The sequence below is a fragment of the Trichechus manatus genome, unplaced genomic scaffold (genome assembly GCF_000243295.1).
Source record: "Trichechus manatus latirostris isolate Lorelei unplaced genomic scaffold, TriManLat1.0 scaffold00049, whole genome shotgun sequence".
In the NCBI taxonomy this organism is placed as follows: Eukaryota; Metazoa; Chordata; class Mammalia; order Sirenia; family Trichechidae; genus Trichechus; species Trichechus manatus.
In genome coordinates this window covers 2,041,027-2,066,982 of record NW_004443985.1, presented here as the reverse complement: position 1 = coordinate 2,066,982, position 25,956 = coordinate 2,041,027, and the positions used below count along the sequence as shown (strand labels likewise).

At 49.0% G+C, this 25,956-nt stretch overlaps 1 protein-coding gene across 1 annotated transcript in view; it reads left to right on the top strand.

The window, feature by feature from the left end:
- The window catches only part of DLEC1 (DLEC1 cilia and flagella associated protein), a 68,127-nt gene that overhangs the window by 14,511 nt on the left and 27,660 nt on the right, over positions 1 to 25,956 (top strand). The window contains exons 7-18 of the mRNA XM_004377397.1: positions 10,680 to 10,767; positions 11,469 to 11,642; positions 12,410 to 12,546; positions 13,820 to 13,912; positions 20,308 to 20,398; positions 21,188 to 21,350; positions 22,465 to 22,657; positions 23,429 to 23,487; positions 24,080 to 24,248; positions 24,653 to 24,746; positions 25,077 to 25,207; positions 25,289 to 25,447. Coding sequence (XP_004377454.1) covers positions 10,680 to 10,767; positions 11,469 to 11,642; positions 12,410 to 12,546; positions 13,820 to 13,912; positions 20,308 to 20,398; positions 21,188 to 21,350; positions 22,465 to 22,657; positions 23,429 to 23,487; positions 24,080 to 24,248; positions 24,653 to 24,746; positions 25,077 to 25,207; positions 25,289 to 25,447 — 1,551 coding nt within the window. The remainder of the gene's footprint in view (positions 1 to 10,679; positions 10,768 to 11,468; positions 11,643 to 12,409; positions 12,547 to 13,819; positions 13,913 to 20,307; positions 20,399 to 21,187; positions 21,351 to 22,464; positions 22,658 to 23,428; positions 23,488 to 24,079; positions 24,249 to 24,652; positions 24,747 to 25,076; positions 25,208 to 25,288; positions 25,448 to 25,956) is intronic.

Sequence of the window (25,956 nt, the reverse complement as noted above, 5' to 3'; positions counted from 1 at the left end):
CACAATTAAGTGTTCTGGAATTCCCATTCTTTGCAATGTTATCCATAATTTGTTACGATCCACACAGTCAAATGCCTTTGCATAGTCAATAAAACACAGATAAACATCTTTCTGGTATTCTCTGCTTTCAGCCAAGATCCGTCTAACATCAGCAATGATAACTGTCATTCCACCTTCTCTTCTGAATCCTGCTTGAATTTCTGGCAGTTTCCTTGTCAGTGTACTGCTACAGTTGTTTTTGAATGATCTTCAGCAGAATTTTACTTGTGTGTGATCTTAATGATGTTGCTTGATAATTTCCGCATTCTGTTGGATCACCTTTCTTTGGAATGGGCGCATATATGGGTCTCTTCCAGTCAGTTGGCCAGGTCATTGTCTTCCAGATTTCTTGGCATAGACGCGTGACCACCTCCAGCACTGCATCCATTTGTTGAAACATCTCAATTGGTGTTCCGTCAATTCCTGGAGGCTTGTTCTTCGCCGGTGTCTTCAGTGCAGCTTGGACTTCTTCCTTCAGTATCATCAGTTCTTGACCATATGCTACCTCCTGAAGTGGTTGAACGTCAACTGATTCTTTTTAATACAATGACTGTGTGTATTCCTTCCATCTTCGTTTGATGCTTCCTGCATCGTTCAGTATTTTCCCTGTAGAATCCTTCAGTATTGCAACTTGATGCTTGAAATTTTTCTTCAGTTCTTTCAGCTTGAGAAATGCCGAGTGTGTTCTTCCCTTTTGGTTTTCTATCTCCACGTCTTTGCACATTTCATTATAATACTTTACTTTGTCTTTTCGAGCTGCCATTTGAAATCTTCCTGTTTAGCTCTTTTACTTCATTTCTTCCATTTGCTTTAGCTACTCTAGGTTCAAGAGCAACTTTCAGAGTCTCTTCTGACATTCATTTTGGTCTTTTCTTTCTTTCCTGTCCTTTTAATGACCTTTTGCTTTCTTCATGTGTGATGACCTTGATGTCATCCCACAACTCATCTGGTCTTTGGTCATTAATGTTCAGTGTGTCAAATCTATTCTTGAGATGGTCTCTAAATTCAGGTGGGATATACTTGAGGTGATATTTTGTCTCTCATGGACTTGTTTAAATTTTCTTCAGCTTCCACTTAATTGAGCAATTGATGGTCTAGTCCATAGTCAGCCCCTGGCCTTGTTCTGACGGATGATATTGAGCTTTTCCATCGTCTCTTTCCACAGATGTAGTTGATTTAATTCCTGTGTATTTGGTCTGGTGAGGTCCACATGTATAGTCGCTGTTTATGTTATTGAAAAAATGTGTTTGCAATGAAGAAGTCATTGGTCTTGCAAAATTCTTTGGGCTGTATAGCAACATTTAAAACCTGGTTGTCAAACTAGAGGAGAGCAAAATATATGAGGATAATTATAGTATTATAAGAAACATTTGGAACCTGTTTTGTATTCAATGTTTTGATCAGTTTAGGTCTAATCAGGGGAATAAGTCTTAAGGATCAGTTTGATCAATTTTAGTTAACTGATTTTTTTCCCCTTGAGTAATTGATTGTTTCATTTTTTCAAAATATATACCCAGGTACTGTAAAATGTATTAGCCATTGTACAGACTTCATCTCGTTGATCAATATTCGAGAGTACATCTACTACTTAGAATTACAGCTACTCCTCACTTATCGACTATCTCATTATCTGACATTTCACATTTACAACAATAGTAAAAAATATATCTGACTATTTTGCACATGAACAATGTACATCTGGCAGTAATGAAGGCCAAGGTGTGAGTTGAGAGTAACGTAGCTTTGATGGTTAGTGTTATGTGTCAACTTGGCTGTGCCATGATTCTCAGTCATTTGGCAGTTATGTAATGAGGTAATTTGGCAGTTATGTAATGATGTAGTCATCCTCCATTTTGTGATCTGATATGGTTATCCTCCATTTTCACGTAATGCCAATTTTCACGTAACTACCTAGTCTTTGGAACCTAACCATGTGGATAAGTGAGGAGTGGATGTATTCTAGGTAATGACATCGAATTGTTAATGACATTGAATTGATATGTTAGTATAGCCTAAAATTAGTTCTTTCATTTGTTAATGTCAGTGTTCATCTTGCTCCTGAAATTATCCCAGATTTGTTCAGTGGGAACCTTACAAGTTGTAACCTGTGTTCTTTTTATATGCTCTATGTTTTGTTTTGGAGCACTTCCTTACATTCTGATATTACAAGGGGTTCCAGGCTTATCTTTTACTTTCTTTGTCTCAGTTCTGGAATCAGTCTCCAAAAAGCCCAGGTTCCTTTTAGTGGGGAATGGTATTTAGAAATCAAGATCTGAGCGCTAGTTCTGCTCATTGCCACTGGGGTTATCGGGGTGTCATTGCTTCTAGGTCTTTTCAAAGGACAGAGCAAATGGCAAATATATACATACATGTATGTATGTATGTATACATATATATGTATGCACACACACATGCATACAGGCACATATACATATATATGTAAAATCATGACTTCATACTGATGCCTTTAATTACAGTCCAAATCCACAGTACCTTACTGTATTTCATGCTTGTAGCTCACTTCTTCAGTCATCTGAAAGGTCTTGAAATAAAAACTTTACTTCTAGAAGTTCTGCTTCTGGTGACTTTTTAGTGAGCCTCAGGGTCAGATTTCCAGGGCAGCTGGAGTTCAGGTTGAGGGATTCTAAGCGTTTATACATTGGGAAGTATGCATCCCCCGATATATGATCTGGAGCTTAAGAACAATACTTGTGGTAAAAGTACTTGAATTGAAAAACGACGACAACAACAACAAAGGATGCTTGATATGGTCCTTTTGATGTGGTTTCACTGGTGTGTCTCTTAATATAGTCAGTATTCCAGTTGGTATGACCATGTGATAAATTGCCCCAAGACTTAGTGGCCAATTTACTTTGCTTTCAGATTAGATATGGCACATTGAGGATAGCTTATCTCTGCTCTGTGATAGCTGGGGCCTCAGCCAAAAGACTCAAAGACCAGGGGCTAGAATTATCTGAAGGCTTATTCACTCACACATCTGGGGTTGATACTGGCTGTCAGCTCAGGCTCTCAGTTCCCCTCCCAGTGGGCCTCTCCCTGTGGTCTCTCCACATCAGCTAGCTTGGCTTCCTCACAGAATGGTGGCTGGTTTCCCCAGAGCAAGCCTCGCAGAAGGAGAAAGCCAGGCAGAAGCTATCTCTGTCTCTATCATCTATATCTCAAGTACTTCACCTTTTTTGTGTGTTCAGTTGAATTTTTGTGATGAGTTCTTTTGATTCCTGTCATGGATTGAATTGTGCCCCCCCAAAAATATGTGTATCAGTTTGGCTAGGCCATGATTCCCAGTATTGTGTGATTGTCCACCATTTTGTCATCAGATATGATTTTCCTATGTGTTGTAAATCCTACCTCTGTGATGTAAACGAGGTAGGATAGGTGGCAGTTATGTTAATGAGGCAGGACTCAATCTACAAGATTGGATTGTGTCTTGAGCCAGTCTCTTTTGAGATATAAAAGAGAGAAGTGAGCAAAGAGACAGGGGGACCTCATACCACCAAGAGAGCAGCTCCGGGAGCAGAGCACATCCTTTGGACCGGGGGTTCCTGCGAGGAGAAGCTCCTAGTCCCGGGGAAGATTGATGAGAAGGACCTTCCTCCAGAACCAACAGAGAAAGCCTTCCCCTGGAGCTGACGCCTTGAATTTGGACTTCCAGCCTACTAGACTGTGAGAGAATAAACTTCTGTTTGTTAAAGCCGTCCACTTGTGCTATTTCTGTTATAGCAGCACTAGATGACTAAGACAATTCCCATGGAATATCTTTTTGTGTACACTTTAAAAGAAGTTTTATTTGTGGTTACCATAGGATTCTGTTTAGCACCCTGAATTTATAATTACCTAGTTTACATTGAGACTAACTTCAGTAACGTACAAAAACTCTGTTTCTATACTGCTCTTCTTTCCTCCTTTATGTTGTTATCACAAATTACATGATTATAAATTTTGTACCCAGTATCATATAGTTGTACTTATTTATACTTTTGTTTTTGATATCCTGTAGAACATAACAAATACATTTACAAACCAAAAATAGAGCAAAACTTGCCTTTATATTTGTCCTTGAAATTACCATTAGCAAAAGTCTTTATTTCTTCATACAGCTTCGAGTTATTATCTCATATCCTCACCTTTCAAATTAGAGGACTCCCCTTAACATTTCTTTCAGGTCAGGTGTGGCAGTAACGAGCTCCCTCAGCTTTTGTTTGTCTTGGAATGTCTTGATTTTGCCCTTGTTTTTGAGACAGTTTGCGAGGCACGGGATTCTTGGATGGTAGTTTTTACTTTCAACACTTTGAATATATCATCTGACTGCCTGTTGGTCTCCATGGTTTCTGAGCAGAAATCCAGTTTGTCTTACTGAGACTCCTTTGTGCATGATTGTTTACTTTTCTCTTGCTGCTTTCAAAATTCTCTTGTCTTTGGTTTTCAACAGTTTGATTATAGTGTGTCTTGGAGTGGATCTCCTTGGATTTATCCTACTTGGAGTTTGTTGAACTTCATGTATGTGCAGATTCATATCTTTCATCAAATTTGGAAAGTTTTTGGCCATTGCTTCTTCAAATATTCTTTCTACTCCTTTCTCTTTCTCCTCTACTCCTGGGACTCCCATGATGTGCATATTGGTCGCTTAATGGTATCTCACAGCTCTCTAATGCTCTGTTCACTTTCCTTTCTGTTTCTCAGACTGGATCAGTTCAGTTGTCCGATCTTCAAGTTCTCTGAATCTTCTGCCAGTTCAAATATGCTGCCAAACTCCTCTGGGGAATTTTTTTTTTATTTCTATCATTGTACTTTTCAGCTCCAGAGTTTCTGTTTGGTTTCTTTTTATAATTTCTATTTCTTGGTCAATATTCTCGTTTTATTTATACATAGGTCCCCCCCCCCTTTAATTTTTTTGTTTGTATTTTCCTTTAGTCCTTGAAGCATATTTAAAATGGGTGTTTTAAAATCTGTACCTAGTAAATCCAGTGTCTGGTCTTCCTCAAGGATGGCTTCTGTTCATTTATTTTGTTGCTTTGAGTGGGCCATTCTTCACTGTTTCTTTGTATGTCTTGTGATTTTGTTGTTGTTGTTGAAATAGGATATTTGAATAAAGTGGTAGTTCTAGAACTCAGGTACTCCCCTTCTTGAGGGTTTGCTAGGTTTGTATGTTTCTTTCTTTTTCTTCCTTCCTTCCTTTTTCTTTCTCCTTTCCTCTCTTTTTCTCCTGGTGAAGGTTGTGATAAAGCATTATCTTAGTGATTTCTCCAAACCATTTTAGCAGAAACAAACAGAAGGAAGACTGCTAGGAGGGAAAAATACTCTTGAAGTCTTTGCAGAATTGTTTTATGGTGGGGTAATCCTTAACCAAGCTTTTACTGAGCCGAGAGACTCACCCAAGGAGCAAGTTTAGAATTACCTGAGGTCTTTCTGGGCGCACATCTTACCCTGGGCACGTGAGTGCTTTTCCAAGTTACACTTGAGAAACCAAAACTTGTTACCTCGGAGTCGACTCCAACTCATAGTGACCCTATATGCTTGGGTGCCTTTAAATGCCCCCATTTCCATGGAGATTTTCTGCCTGGCACTTTGCCCTCATTTACTCCAGGTCACCACAGGCCTCTCAGTTCACCTCACAGTGCCTCAGGCCCTGCTGGGAGCAGACTCCAAGGTGGATGCAACAGAGATAAGTGCTTTCCTTTAGTCTTTCAGGTAGTCTTTCAGCTGATTTGAACAGGCAAACACCATATTTTGTTCCTAAAGTACATTCTGCTCACTCCAGACCAGGGGCCAAGATCCCAAGCTGGAAATGCAGTTGTTCCTCCTGGCCGAGTACTGAGTTGGGGCCAGGAATTGTGCTAAAGCCAGTATCAAAAAAATGTTTTAGAGTTGTCCTACCATTCTGCCAAGCCTTCACCCAGCTGCCAAGACCCCCCAGCTGTTTGCCAGACCAGGCTAGTACTCTCATGTTCTGTTTTTTTTTTTTTTTTTCCTGTGGGGGAGGAGAGTGTGGAGCTTCCTACTCCGCCATCTTGGAAGGTATCCTAGACACTGCTCCTTCATGGAGTGTGACAAGGTTCTAGAGGAACGTGGGATCAGAAATATTGCTGTGGACCATTTTTGGAAAATACAGTCTGCCACAGTTATTTAGCTATTTAGATTTAATAGTATCTGGTGATGTCTCTTTTGGAAATGCAGCTTGCATCCTTTAAGCATATGACTGTGTGTGTAATATTTACTCAGCTAAACTATAAAATGTAAGGGTAAAGACATTTTTATATTTGCAAAATATTTTAAAATTTATGTCCCACACACCTTTCTTGGGAAGCTACTGGGGAGCAGCTTCTTCAATAGAAGTGAGTTAACCAAGAAAGAGGAAGAGACCCAACATACAAAAGAGGTGAAGGAAATCCCCAGACTAATGGTAAAAGGGTTTTCAGTTACTCTTGCTACAAAACAAATTTCCCAAAACTTAGCATCTTAAAACAACCATTTTATCATGCTTACAGATTACTTGGGTCAGTAGATGGCTAGCTCCACAATGTTTGAAGCCTCAGCTGGGAAGAGTCAGTGCCTAGAGGTGACTTGACAGCTGGAAGCTGGAATTATCTGAGGCATTTTTACTCACATGGCAGTTGATGCAGGCTATGGGCTGGGACCTTAACGGAGGGTGTGTACTGGAATACCTACACCTTGCTTCTCAGTGTGGCCGGGGTTTCCTCACAGCATGGCACTCACTGGGTAATCAGATTTCTAGATGGCAGCTCAGAGCTTCAAAGTGAGTATCCTAGCCAGCAAGACGGAGGTGGCATTGCCTTTAATGATCTACTCTGAAAATTCGAAAACCAAAAATCAAACTCATTGCCATCGAGTTGATTCCGACTCATAGTGACCCTACAGGACAGAGTAGAACTTCCCCATAGGGTTTTGAAGGAGCAGCCGGTGGATTCAAACTGCCGACCTTTTGGTTAGCGGCCAAGCTCTTAACCGCTGGGCCACCAGGGCTCCACTTAGGAAATTACCCAGCACTAATTCCTCTGAATGCTATAGGTTACAAGCAAGTCACTAAGACTGGGCCAGATTCCAGGGGAAGGACATAGACCCCACCTCTCAGTGGAAGGAGTGTCAACTCGTGGACATGCTTTAAAACTGCTGCAGATGATTTCCTGGATGACAGCTTGGCCGTCGGTATAGGGGCATCCTGGCCCTATAGGAGGTCAGAGTTTCTAGGAGGGGTTTGTTTACGAGAAAAGTTAAATTGATAAGCATGTCCACAATGTCTGGACATCGTGGAAAAGGATTTGTAGAGTAGTGGAGAGTGTAGAATTGGATTATTGATAGGTACATAGCAAACAAAAGGATTAGTTGATTGTTAACTTCAGGAAAAAGTTATACAGGGAAAAAGAATCATCAGTTACTTCACGTGCAGCTGTGAATAGCATTTACATAGTAACAGCAATATAAACATTACCTACTAGTCTAACAGTTTTATTGGCGGATGGAAAGGACATGTCATCTGTGGGAGTTGGATACGGGGAGAGAAGAAAGAGACTATCTGTATCATCCATCCATAATTAACACCTAAAAGTCGGTGGGGGTGAGTTGCATGCTGTTTGAAGACGTGGAAGTTAATACATATAAAAATAACAAGCTAAAGGAGTAAAATGTGCTTGCCTTTGGGGAGTGGGAAATGGTGATGGTGAGGAGGGCAGAATTTCTATTTTCATTTTTTTAACTAACATTGTAGAATTCTTTGACTCTTGTGGCTGTCTAACTTTGATGAAAATAAAAGCTTAAAAAAAAAAAACTTTCCACGGAAACACTAGGCCCAGATGATTTTACAGATGTGCATCACCAAATACTCAGGCAAATCCCTGTCTTATATAAACTGTTTCAGAGACTAGAAGGAGAGGGAATGTACCCTCATTATTAGCTAATGAGCCTAATGTTCCTTTGATACCAAAGCCAGCCCAGGACACTATGAAATAAGAATATGAGGCAGTCTTGCTTAAGGACATAGTTACAAAAATATGAAGTAAAATACAGCAAAGCAAATCAAGCAAGAAGACACACACACACACACACACACGCACACACACACGCACACACACGCACACGCACACACACGCACACACACGCACACACACGCACCAGGAACAAATTGTGTGTAACCCAGGAATGCAAGGAATGTCTTTACAATGGGCCTTGAGCTGGCAGTTGGCAGCCCTGAGCTTGTCATTTTTTCCTTCTAGGTTTCTGGCGCTATTAAAGAAAGCTAGCCCACCCCACAATCCCGATAATTATCACTGCCTCAGGCCGTTGAAGTATCACAGCTATCATGTGTCCCAGTGCCTAACCCTACATGTACACCTCATTCCAGTTAGTTAACCATGAGTGAGAGTCTTAGTAGTTGTGATGCCTACACACCAAGGGTTATCATGCCCTACTTCTCACCAGCTAGAGTTCTTGCTTCCAGACTGGTGAGTACACCAACTCTAGAATGCCATCCTAAGGGTCTGTTAGTTTAGGGCCCCCCTGATACCAACTGTTCCAGCCTTGGCTCCTCCGAAAGCAGAGTCTGAAATGGTGAGATTATGTGTTGTCCTTTTTCGGGGGGAGTTCAGTCACAGGGAAGAGTGAGGGAAAGTAGGTGGATAAAAGGAGAGCCAATGTGAGGATGTATTATGGAGCTGACTGCCATTAAGTGCAACTGATGGCTTGATCTTGTTGGAACATCCCCCGAGAGGTCATGTAAACTGCTGGCGCCTGCCTTTCATTGGTCAGAGGTTTGCTGTGTGTGCCTAGGAGGAAGGCTTTCTTGGGGCATACCATGAAAGCCTTAGTCTATAATGACGGCAGTGACTGCAGCTGGATCCAGGGCTGAGGGAACAGCACAAATTGTTACTAGGGTCATTCCATGCACAGGTGCAGAGCTGAAGATACAAAACTGAGGTTAGTATCCTTTCCATATGGAAAATAGCTTGATCCCTACCTCACTCCACATCCGAAAACACTTTGCCGTAAAGATCTCGCTGTAAGAGAGTAAAACTTTTAGAAGGCAATATAGGGGGTACAGAAAGATTTCTTGAAACTGACACAAAAAAAAAAACAAACGACAAAAGTCTCATAAATTTAATTATATTAAACTTCAAAAAATGTGTACACTAAAGGACAATACAGGTTATCAGCTTGGAGATGTTTATAATGTTTAATGTGTGTATCCAGAATATATAAAGAACTCCTACAAATTAATAAGAAAAAAAACAAACTACATAGTGGAAAAATGGCAAAAGGATATGAACAGGCAGCTCACAGAACAGGAAACCCAGATGTCAATAAACGTGAAAACATGCTTATCATCATTGACGAGATGAATGAGCATTGAAACCATAATATGAGTATCTCCACATTTGGACCTGGTTCACAGCTGGGTTGGTACAATATGTTGTGCTGGGCAAAAAATGGACTGAAATGTTGATTTAGTAATACATACTTATGAATAAAAGTATGAAGACACACTTCAAATGTATGTAGAAGTTATCCGGTGGGGGCTGGGATGGGGCTTCAACTGTGTTTGTAATGTTTTGTTTCTTAACCTGGGTGATGGAAACATGGCTTTTGTCATGTTATACTTTATATATTTTATCCCATGTAATATTCCACAAGATAAAAGCAAAAGATACATATATGGGGGTGGAGGATTAAATGAGATAATGCTTGTCAAACACGTAACAGTATCTGGTTCATAGTAAGAGCTCAATAGACACTTATTATTCATTCAACAAGCATTTATTTAGTGCCTACTGTGTGTCAAATCCTATACCGAGTCCTGGAAATGCAATAGTGAGCAAAACAGATGTGGCTTCAGCTCTCACAGAGTTTACAGTCCAGAGAGGAATAGACAATAAACCAATAAGTAAAGAAAAATGAAAGTTGTATATATGCATTGAGCTTCTCTTCTGTGCTGGGCGCTGTTGGGAGTTGAGCGATGTGTGAGTCCCAGGCCTTGCCCTTAGGGAGCTCCCAGTCCGGAGGAGAGAGAAGAGAAGGTGGGACTTAACAGGGGGCTGGATGAGTTGAGTGATAGAGAGAAGCCCGGTAACACCCCTTGACTGGGCCTGTGGGAATAAATGGTCCGAAGGGATTTATGAGGATGAAGATGGGTGTATACAAGAGGCTGAGTGGTGGGGTGGGCATAGCTTTGGAGCCAGATGCTCTAGGCTCGAATCTTAGCGCTGTTACTTACCAGTTAAGGGGCCTCTCTGAACTTCAGTTTCCTCTGCTATAAAAGACAGTTCCCACCTTTCTGGGTTGTTGTGAGGATGAGGAGGCATACGCTCAACAAGTAGTAGCTGTTATTTTAAACAACAGGACAAAGAATAGGTCAAATCTGTTCCCACCTTCATTTTCACCTCATATTTTATACTTTCTACCATGGAAACTTTCAGACACAACAAGAGTAACATAATGAATCCCCATGTACCCGTCACCCAGCTTCAACAATTACCAGCTCATGGACAAGCTGGTTTCGTTATGTCTCTATCCCTTCCTCCTGCTCATATGATTTGAAGCAATTTTCTGGCCATCACGTCACTTCATCCACGAGTGTTTCTGTCTAAGAGATTACCTTTACCTTTGGACAGATGGTGATTGCCATGCAGAATACCACGGCCACCAGCCGGTACCTGCGAGTCCTCCCACCTTCTACTCCGCACTTCGCTGTAGGACTGGGTGAGTTCAGGTCGTGGTCGTCTAGACTGCATCAAAATGATGTGTTGGGCTCCCTCCCAGCTACTAGCCCACCTGGCCCTCAGAGGACCCCCACATCTGTGTCCTGAGCCCATGCCCACATTTCCCTAGGCAGCACCGGGGACTCCTTTGCGCTCAGCCAGCAGCCGGCCTGCTTGTCCTCCTGGTGAGGCCTGGTAACCTTCCTTGGCCACCGAGCCACAAGCCTCAGTCTTGACAGGTCCTTTCTCCTCATCACCTCCGTCCAGGCACCGGTTCTGTCTGCTCTGCGTCTGCTTGGGTCTCTTCTCACCCTTGGCACTCACTGCCCTCAGTCCACCCTCCTCAGTCCTCACTGACACCACTGAAGTGGCCTCCCGCCAGCTTCCTGCGTCAAGGCCACACCAGTGTTTTCTCAAGAATAACTCTGGTCCTGTCACCCCTGCTCAGAAATCTCAAAGGACTGTCTGCTGCCCACAAAATAAGTTCTAAGCCACATGGCCCCACCTAACCATTTCCTCCTGGAGTCCCTCCCCTGGCAGCCTGTTCCCCTGGCGCACACTGGTGGGTCTGCCATCATCATGCCCTTGGTCCAGAAGGCATTCACTCAGAGTCGGCTCCAGCTGTAGGGGGTCTGCCCCTGCCCTTCTGGTGGCTGGCTGGCTGGTCTCCAGATCCTCATTTGCTGCTTTTGCTGTGCACAGGGATGTTCCCAGGAAAAGGTGGAATGGTGGCTCCTGGGATGACCTGCCAGTATATTGTCCAGTTTTTTCCTGACTGCCTTGGGGATTTTGATGATTTTATTTTAGTGGAGACCCAGTCCGCCCACACGCTCCTGATCCCTCTGCAGGCCCGGAGGCCGCCCCCAGTGCTGACATGTGAGTGTGCGCCCTGCCTTCCCCGGGAGTCGGTTGGGGTTTGGAGAGTCCCTGCAGGGACTGCCTGCTGCTCGGCGTCCCCTGGTAACAGCACATGGCTTGGTCCTCTTGGGTAGGGGCTTCTGGGTCCTGAGAAGACACCTGCTGGCAACTCCACACAGTCTTCCACAGCCTCAGGCCCTGGTTGTCCTCGCTGTTGCCTTTCCCAGTGGAGGTTGACCTTGAATTGCACGTAGCAGGGGAGGAGGCCAGCAGCCCAGCTGATCCCGACATGAGTTTGCTGGTTTGAGAACCTCCCCTGAGTGGACTGTGCCACATGGGGGCAAGGAAGGGGGCCTGGGGGCCCCGAGGACCCTCAGCCAGTGTTGGCTCTGTGGCTGTAGAGGTGGGCTTCCTTTGGAAAGCTGGCTCTGACTGGGCTCCTTCGGGCATGAGCTTTTTCAGATGAGCACAGGCTGGAAGTTGGGACTCTGACCGACTCCTTCTGCCACAACCCCTAGAGCCCTGCTGAGTGACCCTCGGTGAGGCGTGAGTCCACAGTGGGTCTAATCAGAAGTGGGTAGAGTCCCACAGTGCTGCTACCGCGTGACCCAGCAGCAGTCTGGGCTGAGCCCGAGTTAATGCAGAGGTCACAGCGTGTCCCCATTCATCCTTCCTGCTCGGGGTGCTGGGCGGGGCCCCCAGGCCCTCCCATCGCTGCTCTGAGCTCTGGCGCAAGAGCAGTGACAGCAGGGCCCTCTCTTACGCCTCTTTCTCTGTGGCTGCAGTGCCTCGGGTGTTAGACTGTGGCTACTGTCTCATTGGGGGCGTGAAGATGACCAGATTCGTCTGCAAAAATGTGGGCTTCAGTGTCGGCAAGTTCTGCATTATGCCCAAAAAGAGCTGGCCACCACCAAGTTTCAGGGTGAGTGATCACAGATTGTTACCTGGAAAAAGAGCAATCCATCCGAGGCGATAACCCCCTTGGGGGACTTGCTAGAATACACCTGTGATTGTAAACACCCAGAAAACAGGGTTTCATCACCTCCCAATCCAGCTGCTGCAGTCCAGGTGAGAAGGAAGATGTATGGAGATCAGGGTGGTGGTTCTGGTTATGCGGCGAGTACCTGCATGCACGAGCTAGGGCCAGTTGTCACCTCGCTTACTCCTCAAGTCCGGCTCCGTGTCGTGGCATTCGGCCGTCAGTCAGCATGGCTGGGCCGACGTTGGAGTATATCATAGGTCCCCCATCGGCAGCTCTTTGGCTAAACCCTGCTGGCCGAATCCTGTGTCATAGTTCCGTGACACCATGGTTGACACGTTTTTGGAGCCAGCATTCACAACTAGGGAGATTTCACATAAAAACCTGCATTTCCAGTCTCTGAACAATTGGCAGATGTGCTGCGCTGGGCCAGGGTTCCACCACAGCCCTGCTGGCTGGAGCTGGGAGGCGGGGCACGTGCACTGCCCCCGTTTGCCCCGCCCTGCCACCCCCATAACAGTCCCAGTGCTTACGCCGTTTCTCATTGCGTGCACACCAGTATTTTTCGTATAGGAGAGAGATTTCTCTGTAGCCATGTCTCCAGAAAACAAGTGGTAGATCCGGAGGGCCACGTGTTCCAAGAAACATTTCACGCACCCATCTTACCTGCCCGGGCCGTAGGCAGGGTTTGTGTCCCTGCATGCCCAGTGGCTTCCTGTATAGGTACCGGGGATGCAGCCTTGCTAACAGGATGGCAGCTGCCCTCAGGTCTCAGGAGCCCACAGCCAGGAGTGGGTGAACAGTGGGGACAGGCTGTAAGTGGGCAGTAACAGTACAGGGGGCCGCAGTAGGGCAAAGGACCGTGTGCTTTGGGGGCCTAGAGGGACTCCTCAGCCCACCTCCTCTGGGAGGCCTTTTCTCGCCCCTCCTGTTGTATGTCTGAGCACCTGGCAGTGGTATTCCTTGTGCCTCCTACAGAGGGTGCTCTAAGCCTTCCTCGTCCTTAGCCTTCAGAGTCTCCCGTGCCTGGCGCATGGTGAAGGCTGAGTAAATGCTTGCTGGATGAGCCTTAGTTTCTCCATCAGTATGGGACTGGATGATCCTTAAGCTCCTTCAGCGCTCCAAATGGATGTTTTGAGGGGAGAAATTTGCAGTGTGAACGCTGGATTTCACCATTTCTTCCACATCATTGTGTGACCTTTTGCTTTTCCTTAAGGCTGTGGCCACCTGTGGCTTTGTTGAACAGCTTCCCTTTGGAATCCTGCCTTCAGTGTTTGAGCTGGCCCCAGGGCAGGCCATATTGGTGGAGGTAGGTAATTAGACGTTGGGGTGTATTTTCTCCTCCTTGTGACTGTTGTTGTCGTTTTTAGGTGCCATCGAGTTGGGTCCGACTCATAGCAGCCCTATAGGACAGAGTGCAACTGCCCCATAGGTTTCCAAGGAGAGGCTGCCAGCCTTTTGGTGAGCAGCTGAGCTCTTAACCGCTGTGCCACCAGGGCTCCATGCCTTGTGATTAGTCTGCTTACGGGATTTCATTCACTCTGTGTTTTTGTGACCCAAGTGTCCATTCCCAAGGTAGCCCAGCCCCAGAAGCTTTCTGGGTGAATACGTGTGCCTACGTTCTCTAGAGCCATGTCCTTTGACTGTCTCGGGGCCTCCCCCACAAAGTGAGCACCTTCAGAAGCCTAGCGTTCCACCATGGTCTCCGAGCCTCACTTGCCCACACCTCAGCCTGGGAGTCACCTCCATCAACACTTCAGCTGCCCCCAAGATCTCTCTTAGCCCCTTCCCGCCCCCCCTCGCCACCACCACCGTCTCTGGCACCTGGGTGATGAGACTGGCCTTGTTCCTCCCTTTCCTGTTCTATCCTCAGTTTGTGTGGTCGCGAGGCCTGCCTGCCTTAGGCCCCATTCCAGAGGCTCTGACCCCCTCCTGCGGCCTTCTCCCTTCCTGACTGTCCCCTTCCAGCATTCGCTCGGGCTTGTCACACCTGCTCGCTGGTCCTCAGAAGTGCCTGAGGCGCAGCACTGCCTTCCTGTCGCTGCAGCTCCTCTCCTCCCTGGTCCCGGGGTCTGACCCTGTGCTGCCACTGTGGCAGATGTGGGGCTGCCTCACACAGGCTGGGCCTTCCTCACTATTCTGCTTAGCACCCAACATCCAGAAACAAAAGCTGCCGGGTTTCTGGGGGGGTGTTTGGCCTGCACCATGATGTCAGGTAGTGAGATCCACAAGCCGTTGGTTCTCAAACTAGGCTGCACTCTGGAATCCCCTGAGAAACTTGAAGACACACTGCTGCCTGGGTCCCAGCCCCGAGGTGGAATTAATGGGGAGGGGGGTGAGTAAGACTCTGGAAACTCCCCAGGGGGTCCTGCTGTGGCCAGGCGCGTGGACCACGGCCATATGGCTCTCTGCCGCGCTGGAAGGCAGGGCGTCCATAGTCAGCCCTTGAGTGCCAAGTGTCTAGTGGGTTCTGGTTCCAGAGCCCGGGCGCTTGGCTCTCTGGTTCATGTCAGTGCAGGTCTGGTCCCCAGTGAGGACCTGGCTGTCAGGGTTGAAACTGGGCCAGTTCAGGGGTGCAGTAGGGCTTTCACAGTCCTCGTCTGCCGCTGAGGGCCAGGCTGGGCCTGCAGGGTCCACTCAGAGGCCAGGCTCTGTCTCCCCTCGGGCTAGCCCAGACCTTGTCAGAGCCTCGTCCTGACTCTGAGGAACTGGGGGCTGGTCTCCCCTGACCATGCCCAGACTCCCATCTTGTCTCATCCTCCCATGAGCCCCAGGAAAAGGAAGAGGGTGGCAGGAGGACCCTCTGGGGAGCAGTCGGGGAGACAGGGAGGTCTCTCCCCCTTGCATTCCTTATATATTTTGCTGGCTGGTTACTTTGGTTTTTGTTTATTTGTTTTAAACATATTTATTCTTCATATTTACATATTTCCAAGTTAGAAATAAACTCGCATGATTAAAAATTCAGAAAACGCAAATAGGTCAACAGGGAATCGCTCCCCTTCACCTCGCTTCCTCTCCCCAGGGCCACGACCTCAGCAGTCTGTGAGTGCACCTCCAAGGTGTACTAGGCCTCAGTGAGCACCTACACGCCTGCTTTTTCTTCTTTTCATCCGTTTTTCCTTTACACGAACCGTTTCCCACTCTGTGCTCTGTTTGCACTTAACGCTGTGTCTTAGAGAGCATTCTCATCTTTTTCACAGCTGCGTGGTATTCCACTGTGTACGTGAACCGTGATTTAGTTCAGCGGGCCTCTCCTGATGAGCACAGAGAGTTTTTCTGATCTTTGGCTCTTTCGCCAGATAGCTTGTACATACCTCCCTCGGTCCAAGTATGAGTCTACCTGTAGGATACAGGCCTTAAAGATTTGCTGGACCAAGGTCTTTGCTCTCAGAATTTGATACATGTTGCCAAAATCCTCTCCATGAAATGGTACCAGTTCATACTCCCACCAGCAATGTGTGAGGGTGCCAATGTAATGTGTTATCAAACTTTAAAAAACTAACATGGACTTTTTTTCTCTAATTTTTGTTTATTTTGTTGTTGTTGAGAATACACATAGCAAAACATACCCCCATTCAGCATTTTCTGCATAAACAATTCAGTGACGTTGGTTGCATTCTTTAAGTTGCACAACCATTCTTACCTTCCTTTCTGGATCCTTCCTCCCTCAATGTAAAAATGGCGTCGGGGAGTCATCTGGCCTCCTGTGACTTCACCAGGAGAATCAAGATCAACAGCCCAAGGCTGATCCATATGAGGCAGAGGTCAGCCATGCCTCCTCTCTCTGCCATCTTTACCGATTTTGTCACCAGCCGTCCCTCCCACGGCGCGCTCTACTTCTCTGCTGGCTTCAGTAATTCATTGCAGTGACCAAACAATGCACAGACAGTACTCACGATTATGGGGTTTATTAGGGAAACAACAGGTTACATTTCAGGTTCAGGAACACTCAGGATACAGTTCTTCCATCCCGACAGCTTTTTCCCAGCTATGCTCGCAGGCAAGCCTCTCCCTGGCCCTCAGCCTCTGCCTGGCCCTCTGCCTCTGCCTTGCTCAGGCAAGTGTTACAAAGTTCTTTTAGCTCTGCTGGTAAGTGCCAGAAGGCAGCCCAGTCTGCCAGCAAGCCTCCTGCCCCCAAAGGTGCTCAGCTTTCTCACTCCCTGGGCCAAAAGCACACCACACTGTCTCCTGCTGGTCTCGCCGTCTTCCGTGTCACAGCTCTCTCCCTTGCACCTCCGGATTCCAGGAACTTCTCAGTGCAGGGACCCAGGGTCCAAGGACACGCTGTACTCTTGGCTGTTCTTTCCTGGGGGTTGTGCGATCCTCTTTCCCGCCTCTGGGGTGGCTCATTTCAAGCCTAGCGGGATGGCAAACCTGACCAATCCCCTTGGTGGGCCACAGTTACCCTATTTTCACAGTCCCACCCAATCACTTGGGAGGGAGTTACAAGGCCATGGCAAGAAAGGCCACACAAAAGCGATCCATCGCACCACCCTCATTTACATAAACTTACTGCCCGCCAGGGTTCCCATGCCAGGGTTCCCATGCAGTTGTTGGAGCTCCTGTTGTCAATTTGATTCCCTATAGATAGTTCACAAAAGAGCATGATGCTCAAGGTGGACCTTTGTTACTAGTTATGCTAAACTATTGTTCAGTTCCAGAAAGACTTCAGGGGATATTTTTGGTTTAAGATAATAAAGATTATCTCAGGGCAGTAGTTTCAGGGGTTCATCCAGGCTTCTTGGCTCTGGGAAGCCTGGATCCATGAGAATTTGAAATTCTGTTCTGCATTTTCCCCATTTAGACAAGCATTCTTCTATGGAATCTTTGTTCAAAAAGTTCAGTAATGGTAGCTGGGCACCGTCCCATTCTTCTGGTCTCATGGCAAAGGAGGCAGTTGTTCATGGAGGCAATTAGCCACACATTCCATATCCTCCTTCTATTCCTGACTGTCCTTTCTCTGTTGCTCCAGGTGAATAGAAACCCCAATTGTAGTGCCGTGTATGGCTGCTTGCAAGCTTTTAAGACCCCAGGTACTACCCAGTGAACTGGGGGATAGAACAGAAGCATTAAACACAATATTAGGCCAGTTAACTAGGATGTCCCATGAAACCATGACCCTAAACCTCCAAACCAAGGAACCAAATCCCGTGAGCTATTTGGTTGTACATAAGCAGCCTCAGCAGCTACTCTTTTTTTTTTTTTTTTGGTCGTTATTGTGGATCTATCTATCACACAGCTTTTGCCAATTCAACTCTTTGCAGGTATACAACTTACTGACAGCAATTACAATAATCAGCTGTGCAACCTTACCCTTCATCAAGGTGATTTTTCCATCACCATTAACCCTTATCTTCCCCCTCCCTCCCGACCCTGCTAATAAACTTTGATCTCCGTACGTTTGCCTTTTCTTGTCTTTTTGTATCAGTGAAGTCATACAGTATTTGTCCTTTTGTGACTGGCTTATTTCGCTCGCCATGATGTCTTCCAGCTCCATCCACACCGTAGTGTGTATCAAGGCTTCGTTTCTCCTCCTGGCCGAGTAGTGTTCCATTGTGTGTACGGACCACATTTTGTTTATCCATCTGTTGGTGGGCGTTTAAGTTATTTCTACCTTTTGGCTGTTGTGAATAGTGCTGCAGTGAACATTGGTGTAAGAGTGTCTTTTGAATCTCTGCTTTCAAGTCTTTTGGGTATGTACTTGGAGTGGAGTTGCTGTGTTATATCGTAGTTCTAGTTTTAGTTTTTTGTGGAACTGCCACACTGTTTCCCACAAAGGCTGTACCATTTTGCATTCCCACCAGCAATGGATAAGGGTTCCAATTTCCTCACATCCTCACCAACATTTGTTTTTTTTTTTGTCTTAGCCATCCTAGTGGGTGTGAAATGGTATCTCATTGTGGTTTTGATTCGCATCTCTCTGATGGCTGATGACGCTGAACATCTTTTAATGCGTTTGGTGGCCGTTTGAATGTCCTGTTTGGTGAAATGTCTATTCAAGTCCTTTGCCCATTTTATGATTGGGTTATTTATCTTTTTGTTAAGTTGTCGAAGTTTTATATAATTTTGGTTATTAGATTCTTGTTCGATATATGGTTTCTGAAGGTATTCTCCCAGTCGGTGGCTTGTCTTTACGCTTTTTCGGTAGAGTCTTTTTGATGAACAAAATTTTTAATTTTTTTGAGGTCCCACTTATTTATTTTGTCTTTTGCTGTTTGTGCTTTTGTTATTACATTAGGTAATCCATTGTTGAAAGCTAGGCATGACAGCGTTGCCCCTGCTTGTTCTTCTAAGAATTTATGGCTTTAGTTTGCATATTTAGGTCCTTAATCCATTTTGCATTTGCTTTTGTTAAGGTGTGAGGCATGGATCCTGTTTCATTTTTCTGCATGTGGAAATCCAATTTCCTCAGCACCATTTATTGAAGACAGTGTCCGAGTAGGGGAAGGGTCCTCATGCTCCAAACAGACCCCTGGGGAGGTCTGTCTTGTTGCTACCAGAGCCCCCCAACCCCGATAGTATGTTGGCTGTGGGTGTAGGCTCCACTCAAGATGCCTGCTTCCTAGTCCATAGCAGCCTCAGTCAGCAGTCCTCAGTGCCGAACGGGAAGGGGAGCAGGCAGCCCAAACTGACTCCCCGGAAGGTCTGTCCTGGTGTTTCAAGCCTGAGCTATGGGGTGCGCAGGGAGGCAGGTAGGGTGTTGACTTTGAGAGAAGGCTCCACTGCAATAGCCTTCTGTAGCAATTCCCAAAGTAGGCTTGCAGCCAACAGTGTCTGGGTGGAGGGTGCTGGGATGTCCAAATGGACCCCAGGATGGTCTGCCTTGTTGTTTTTAAAGCAGAAGCTTGGGGTCCTTTCTCTTTGTAGAAGCAGGGGGTGTAGCAGTTAGGGAAACAAGCCTTTTTTCTGGGGCCACTTCCCCAGTTCACAGCAGCCGGCAGCCCGTGTGGCTGGGGGCAGGGGGGCGTCCAGGGATGTTGGGAGAAGCAGTTTTCCTACCATATTTGACTTGCTGATCATTGATCCTTGCCTGTCTGAGTTTTCCACTGCTTTCTTCTTCCCCAAAGCCGAGTGCCATCTCCCTGTTGTATTTGTTGGGGAGGGCTGGAATGGTGATCTGTTTACGCCGCCATCTTTGAGAGCTACCTGGTACGGACATTTGTAAACATACACAAAATTAGCGAGAACAGTGTAAGGATCCCCCATGACCTCATCACCCAGCTTTAACAATTACCGGCTCTGGGCCAATCTTACTGCATCTTCACCCTTGCATTCCCTCCAAACAATCCCCACCTTGACCCTCTAGATTATTCTGAAGAAAATCCAAGACATCATATCACTGCATATGGTAGCTAACTTTCTGCTCTTGCCAATATGATAAGTAAAAAATGGTTCTTCTGCGTGGTTTTTATTTACATTTCTGTTCTTCTGAATGAAGTTGGACATGTTGTCATTTGTGTAAGGGCTACTTTTATTTCCTTTTCTGTGAACTTTCTCTTCATATCCTTTCAGCACACTCCCTGCGTGACTCTGCGGTAGAGCTGGGCCCAAAGCCCACGGCCTTAGGTGTGCAGAGGGGGAGTGTGGGACGGGAGGAGGGCACGAAGCAAAGAGCGGAGGGGGTGTGTGTCTGGGAAGAGAAGGGTGGAAGGTGAGGTGGAAGCCTGATAGTGGGAGGTAACAGGGAGACACCTCTCTCCCCAGGTCCTGTTCCTCCCAACGAGCCTAGAAGAGGCAAAGCAGACCTTCGTCATCGTGTGTGACAACTGTCAGATCCAGGAGCTGGTGACCGTAGGTGGGCTTGCATGTACTTCCGGGGGCAGGGCTGGAGTGGATACCCTGCTTCCCGCCCCCACCCCGCCAGCTCCAGAAGCTGCTGCACAGCTGTACTCTGTCAGGGAGCACTCTGAGGGGGTGCTGTAGCCTCAGGCCTTGGGTCGGTCTAGCTTTGAGCCTCTCGTTCGGGTTAAACCTCAGAGACCTCCAAGCCTGTATGTCCTCCAGGGCAGTCCCAAGGAGATTTCTTCTGAGTAACACATGGAAGCCTGGGTGAGGTCTTTCAGAGCTTCCCTTTGAAACTCCCCTTGATCTTTTTTAGGGAATTGCCGATGACTTACACATAAACCACTAGAGGTGCCTCTGGCTCTCTGTGGGGTCAGGAGCTTCCTGCTGAATTTCTCTAAGATCCCCATGCTCCTTTCTTGCCTCCACCCATCCACCCATCCACTTATCCAGCCAGCCAGCCAACCATCCACCCACCCACCCGTCTAGTTTCATTCAGCAAACGTTAATTGAGCGCCTGCTGAATTAATTCTTGAAATCACCTCCTTTGGGTCTGTCAGATGTGGGGATGTGAATCTGTGTGGGGTTATGCTAATGGCCCCAACCCTCTCTTGTGTGCACTTCCGGGGTCACGGTGGGAGATGGCTCTGGGGGAGTCACTGTGGGCTTCCATGCTGGCCGAGGCCGGCCTCATGGGGATGGTGGCATGTGGGCCTCATGTGGGCCTGTGGCAGCCTTTGGCCACGGAGTCATGGTTTCAGCTCTCGGCTCTCGTCCTGAACTTCACCCCTTACTTTGTCAGGAATCGGGCAGCTGGTTGCTGTGGATCTGATCTATGTTTCTGGTGAGAAAAGTCAACCAGAGCCTGGAGAGCTCACAGACTTAACAGCCCAGCATTTCATACGCTTTGAGCCTGAAAACCTTCAGTCTACTGCTAGGAAACAGCTGATCGTTAGAAATACTACGTGAGTGGTCCCTGTACAACACCCCACCACACCCCTTCTCCCTCCTCGCCTGACCCCGAGTTCCCAGTGAGGAGGGAGCTTCTTTCCAAGGGCCAGGGAGGGGTCTAGGTACAGAGTGGAAGAAGGCCGATTCTCACTGCCCAGTATGGTAGCCACTAGCCATATACGGCTACTTAAATTTAAATCAGTTAAAATTAAAAGCAGTTAACAGTTTGGTTCCTCAGTGGCACTAGCCGCATTTCGAGTTCTCAGTAGCCTCCCGCGGCTAGTGGCTACTGCAGGCAGCACAGGTCCCTAACCTTGCTGCCATTGCAGGAAGTCAGGGGGGACAGTGCTGATCTAGCTCGTCCTGGGCCATCCGTAGCCAGAACGGTTTTCCAGAGAGGTCCTGCTGTGCCCATCCAAGTCCCAGGGCCAGACGGACTGTGGCCTGTAGGTTCGTTTCCCACTGCCCTTGTTTCCTGACCGTCCTCTGAGCACCGTCAGTACACCAGCACAGCACACCAGGACGTACCTCGGGGAGCTCTGAGCCAGGGCTGGCCCGGTGGCCCCAGGTGTTGCACAGGATTCTGTCACTTGGCATGATCTGGTTCTCCCGACAGCTGCCCGTCAGCAACATGCCTGGAGCCCTGCCCTGCCCCACGACCACGGCATTGTCATTGCTTCTCTCGGCACCCAGCGGGCACATAGCCTTCTAGGCAAGGCTGCCTGGGAGGCAGTAGCTGGAGAGGTGGAGGGCAAGGGTAGGGGTTGATGTGGCAAATCTTTGAAATTCTCATGTGATAGGAGACACTGCAGGGGCTTTCCCTGACATCTGGAGAGGTGCCTAGACCCCCACAGGTTAAAGGTCTCCCTGGTTTACTCTTTCCCCTGAGTTGCCATGGCTCTCGCCTCCAGCTATGGTGGGTGAAGGGCGAAGGACTCTTACATGCTCTCCAGCTTGGACTCCGTGCCCCACCTGCCATCCTTTCCCCTGTTCCCCCAGGCTCCTCTATCCTGCTTCTGTTCACTTCCTGCCTCTGGGTCCTTCTTGGAGCAGGGCCAGGCTAGGCTTGGGGTGGAAGGCCCTGGTCCTGGCCCGTGATCCATGCCCACTCTCAGGGTTCCCCCACAGGCACGTGGAGCTGGCCTTCCACTGGCAGATCATGAAGCCCAACCTGCAGCCCCTGATGCCAGGAGAAGTCTACAGCATGGACAGCATCAAGTGCCACCCTGACTGGGAGACAGCCTTCTCCATCGTGCCCGGAAGCGGGGTTCTCAACCCCCACATGGACCACGAGTTCATCCTGAGCTTTTCTCCTCATGAGGTTAAACTGGGGCCATGTTGGTAGTCATGCATGAACGGGTCATGATGCTTTGACCCTCCATCCATGTTCTTTCATGAAATTGGAGCTGTCCCGCCGAGGCCGGCACTTAGCTGAGGGAGCTGGAGGACATGCCTGGTGTGCTGGAAGCAACAGCTGACCGCTGGTCCTGATCACTGACACCCTGTCTGCAGCAGACCTGGGCTTGTCCCCTCAGCTCTGCTGTCTTCCATGTTTCTGTTTATATCAGAGACACGAGCAGCCCCTAGAGATTGAGCTGCAGGTTTCCCAGGGAGAGTTTGACACAGCTCCCTACCCAGAGTGGAAGCCCTGAGTGTGACAGGCAGGAGAGAAAGGAGAGCTGGGTGTGAGAGGCCTGGGGGCCCTTGTTAGTGGATTTGGGACTAGGATGAGCAGCTCTGCCACTCAATGAAGTGCCTACTTCATTGTTCTGGGACAGTGTGGTGCTTCAGACACATTGAGGGCCCCACCAAGCAGGCAATGTTGAGGTCTGGAGGGCCTTTTCTTCCTGTCCCCCAGATCCGGCGGAGGTAGGCACACCAGCCTTGAGACTGTGGCAGCTCCCAGCCTCTGATCCTGGCAGCCAGCCCCTCTCTGCAGGGTGGGGAAAGCTGGGAGGGAAGCAGCACTGTTTTCCTGAGGGCCTTTCTGGGGGGTAGGCCAGTGGGGAAGGGACCCCTGCCGTGGCTCCAGCTACCCCAGGACACCCCAGCTGGGGTGTGCTGCGTCTCCAGGAGGCTGTTTGTCTTGCAGCTGAGGGTCTTTCACAGCGTGCTCCAGATGGTACTAGAACAAGTCCCCGAGCCCAGGAGGTGAGCGAGCCAGGGCTGGCCCCCGGGCAAGGGGGGCAGCTGGGCTTGGCTCCCCAGGGGATGCCTCGGGAAGGCACAGGGCGGGTGAGTAAGCAGTCTGACCACCAGCAGGCCTTGGTGAGGGGGCTCAGCACGCAGGAGGTAGAGCTCCTGGACACATGGCAAGAGCTCCAGGCCATCCAGGAAGCTTGGAGCCGAGCTCCAGGCTCATGTCTCCCCCCAACCCAGCAGCCAGGCTGCTGGTCCCAGGTGGTGGTGACTGGTGAGGGACGTTGTTGCCTTGTGAGGGTGTCTCCACCAGCTCATCCCTAAGTAAACCATCGGGGTGGGTCTCTGTCAGCCTTGCACAGAGACCGCAGGCTGGGGCATGCAGTGGAGTCCCTGGGGGCAGCAGGCGGGTGCCCCTGTCCTGGGCCTCCAGCTCGTATCACCCTTTCAGGGCGGTGGCCAGTGCCTCTGATTTTAGGGACCTGTGGGTGGGAAAGCATTTTCTTTTCACAAGGAGACCAGGGATGCGGGACAGAGGCGAGGAACGTGCAGGGCCATGCTCCCTGTGGTGCTGGCTGCTGGCTCAGGGTGGCCTTGTGTTCAGTTCAGAAATTCAGAGCCTGGAGGAAGCTCCCTGCTGGGCGGATGATGTGATTGTCCTGGAGGTTGAGGTGAAAGGCTCGGCAGAACCTTTTCAGGTCCTCTTGGAGCCCTGTGTGCTCATCATCTCGAGAGAGAACTACATTGGTGTAAACGTGAAGAAGGATTTTAAGGTAGACCGTGTCTCTCCCCAGCCCGGGCCGCCTGAGGAGGGAGCTGGAGGGGCAGATGGCGGCAGCCCCTGCGAGGAGGCTGAGGCTGCTCCCAGGGCCCCTGGTCTCAACTTGGTTTGCACAGACGCCTGGGCCAGGCATTTTGTCAGCTCCCAGGACCCCGAGAGACGGGGCTGTGGAGCCCACGCCTGTCTCCCGGGGCTTTGGCAAGATGTGGCTTCTAGAGCAGAGCCCTGCCCAGAAACCCTGCACGAGGGGTGAGCGTGCTGCTGGCCTCAGGGGTCCGGAGTGAACAGGGAGGGGCGGAGTAGGCCCGAGGTGAGCCTGCAGCCCCACGGTCCTCAGCGGGGACAGAGCCGGCGGAAGGCGGTGCCTCAGCAAGCCGAATCGTGTGTGTCTTTCAGATGTGGAACAACAGCAAGTCGCCCATCAGATACGTGTGGGAGAAGATTAGCGACTGCCACATCATTGAAGTGGAGCCCTGTGCAGGGGTCATAGGTGCCGCAGGCTGTGGGAGGGGGCGGGACCTGCCTGGGCCTGGCTGAGAGAGGAGGCTTCAGAGCAGGGACGGAGTACCCCGTGAGCGGGCGTGCTCCCCGTGGGCCCGTGCTCCCCGTGGGTCCCCCGTGCCACGCTTACTGGTCACCCCACCCCTGCTTCGGGGTTGAAGGGGCCTGTGCAGAGCTCATGGTTCCCTGTGACCAGCTGCCGCTGAGGCACACCATGTGCAGTGGACAAAACGCCGGCAGAGTTGGGACTCTGGGCCTGGCCCCGGAAGGACACCGCCCCTGATTCTTTTCCAACTCTCACTTCCCCCCTCGCTCCCAGAGCCCAACGAGGTCGGGGATTTTGAGTTGAACTTTACCGGGGGTGTGCCTGGGCCCGCAAGCCAGGACCTGCTGTGTGAGGTCAAAGACTCAGCCTCGCCTGTGGTGCTGCACATCGAGGCGACCTTTAAGGTGCTGCGGGCGGGGCTGGGCGGGTGGACCGAGACAGCTGGCGGGGATGGGGCCCAGTGACAGGCCCCATGCATGTCTCAGGGGCCTGCGCTCGTCCTCGGCATCTCAGCCCTGCAGTTTGGTTTGCTTCGCCTGGGCCAGAAAGTCACACTCTCCATCCAGATCCAGAACGTCAGCCAGCTCCCAGCCACGTGGCACATGAGGGAGAGTGCGGTCTGCCTGGAAGAAAGGCGTGAGAATGTGAGTCGGCTCTGCTGGCCCCGTGCGCCCCTTTGCTCGTGCGTGTTGGATGGGAAGCCCGTGCTGGTGCATTCAGGGCTCTGAGGTGGGAGAGGAAGAGCTGGCCTGGTGATGTTTGCCTGGTGGTGTCCCCAGTCCTACCCATCCCCGGGGCAGTTGGCGTCCTCTCTGCGCTGCACCCCGCGTTTTCCTGACCTTTTTTCCACTGTTTGATGGGTAAATAGGACATGGGTTTGTCCGTCTGTCCAAGCAGCCTGAGTTAGGAAGAAGACGGGCGGCTGCGTTGGTCAGGAAGCTTCCCAGGCTGCTGTTGCCAAGGCTGGGTTCCCTGCCTCTGAGAAGGTCACGTCTGCTAGGCTCACCCCAAAGCTACTGACCCTGTCTGGGATGGTGGTTGCTGTTTGAGTACCTGCCACCAGGTGGCATCCCGACAAGGCTTGTGGGTCAAACCAAAAGGCTCAGAAGGAAGAGTGTAGAGTCACTTCCTTCAGAGAGCTTAGCTTCTCCTC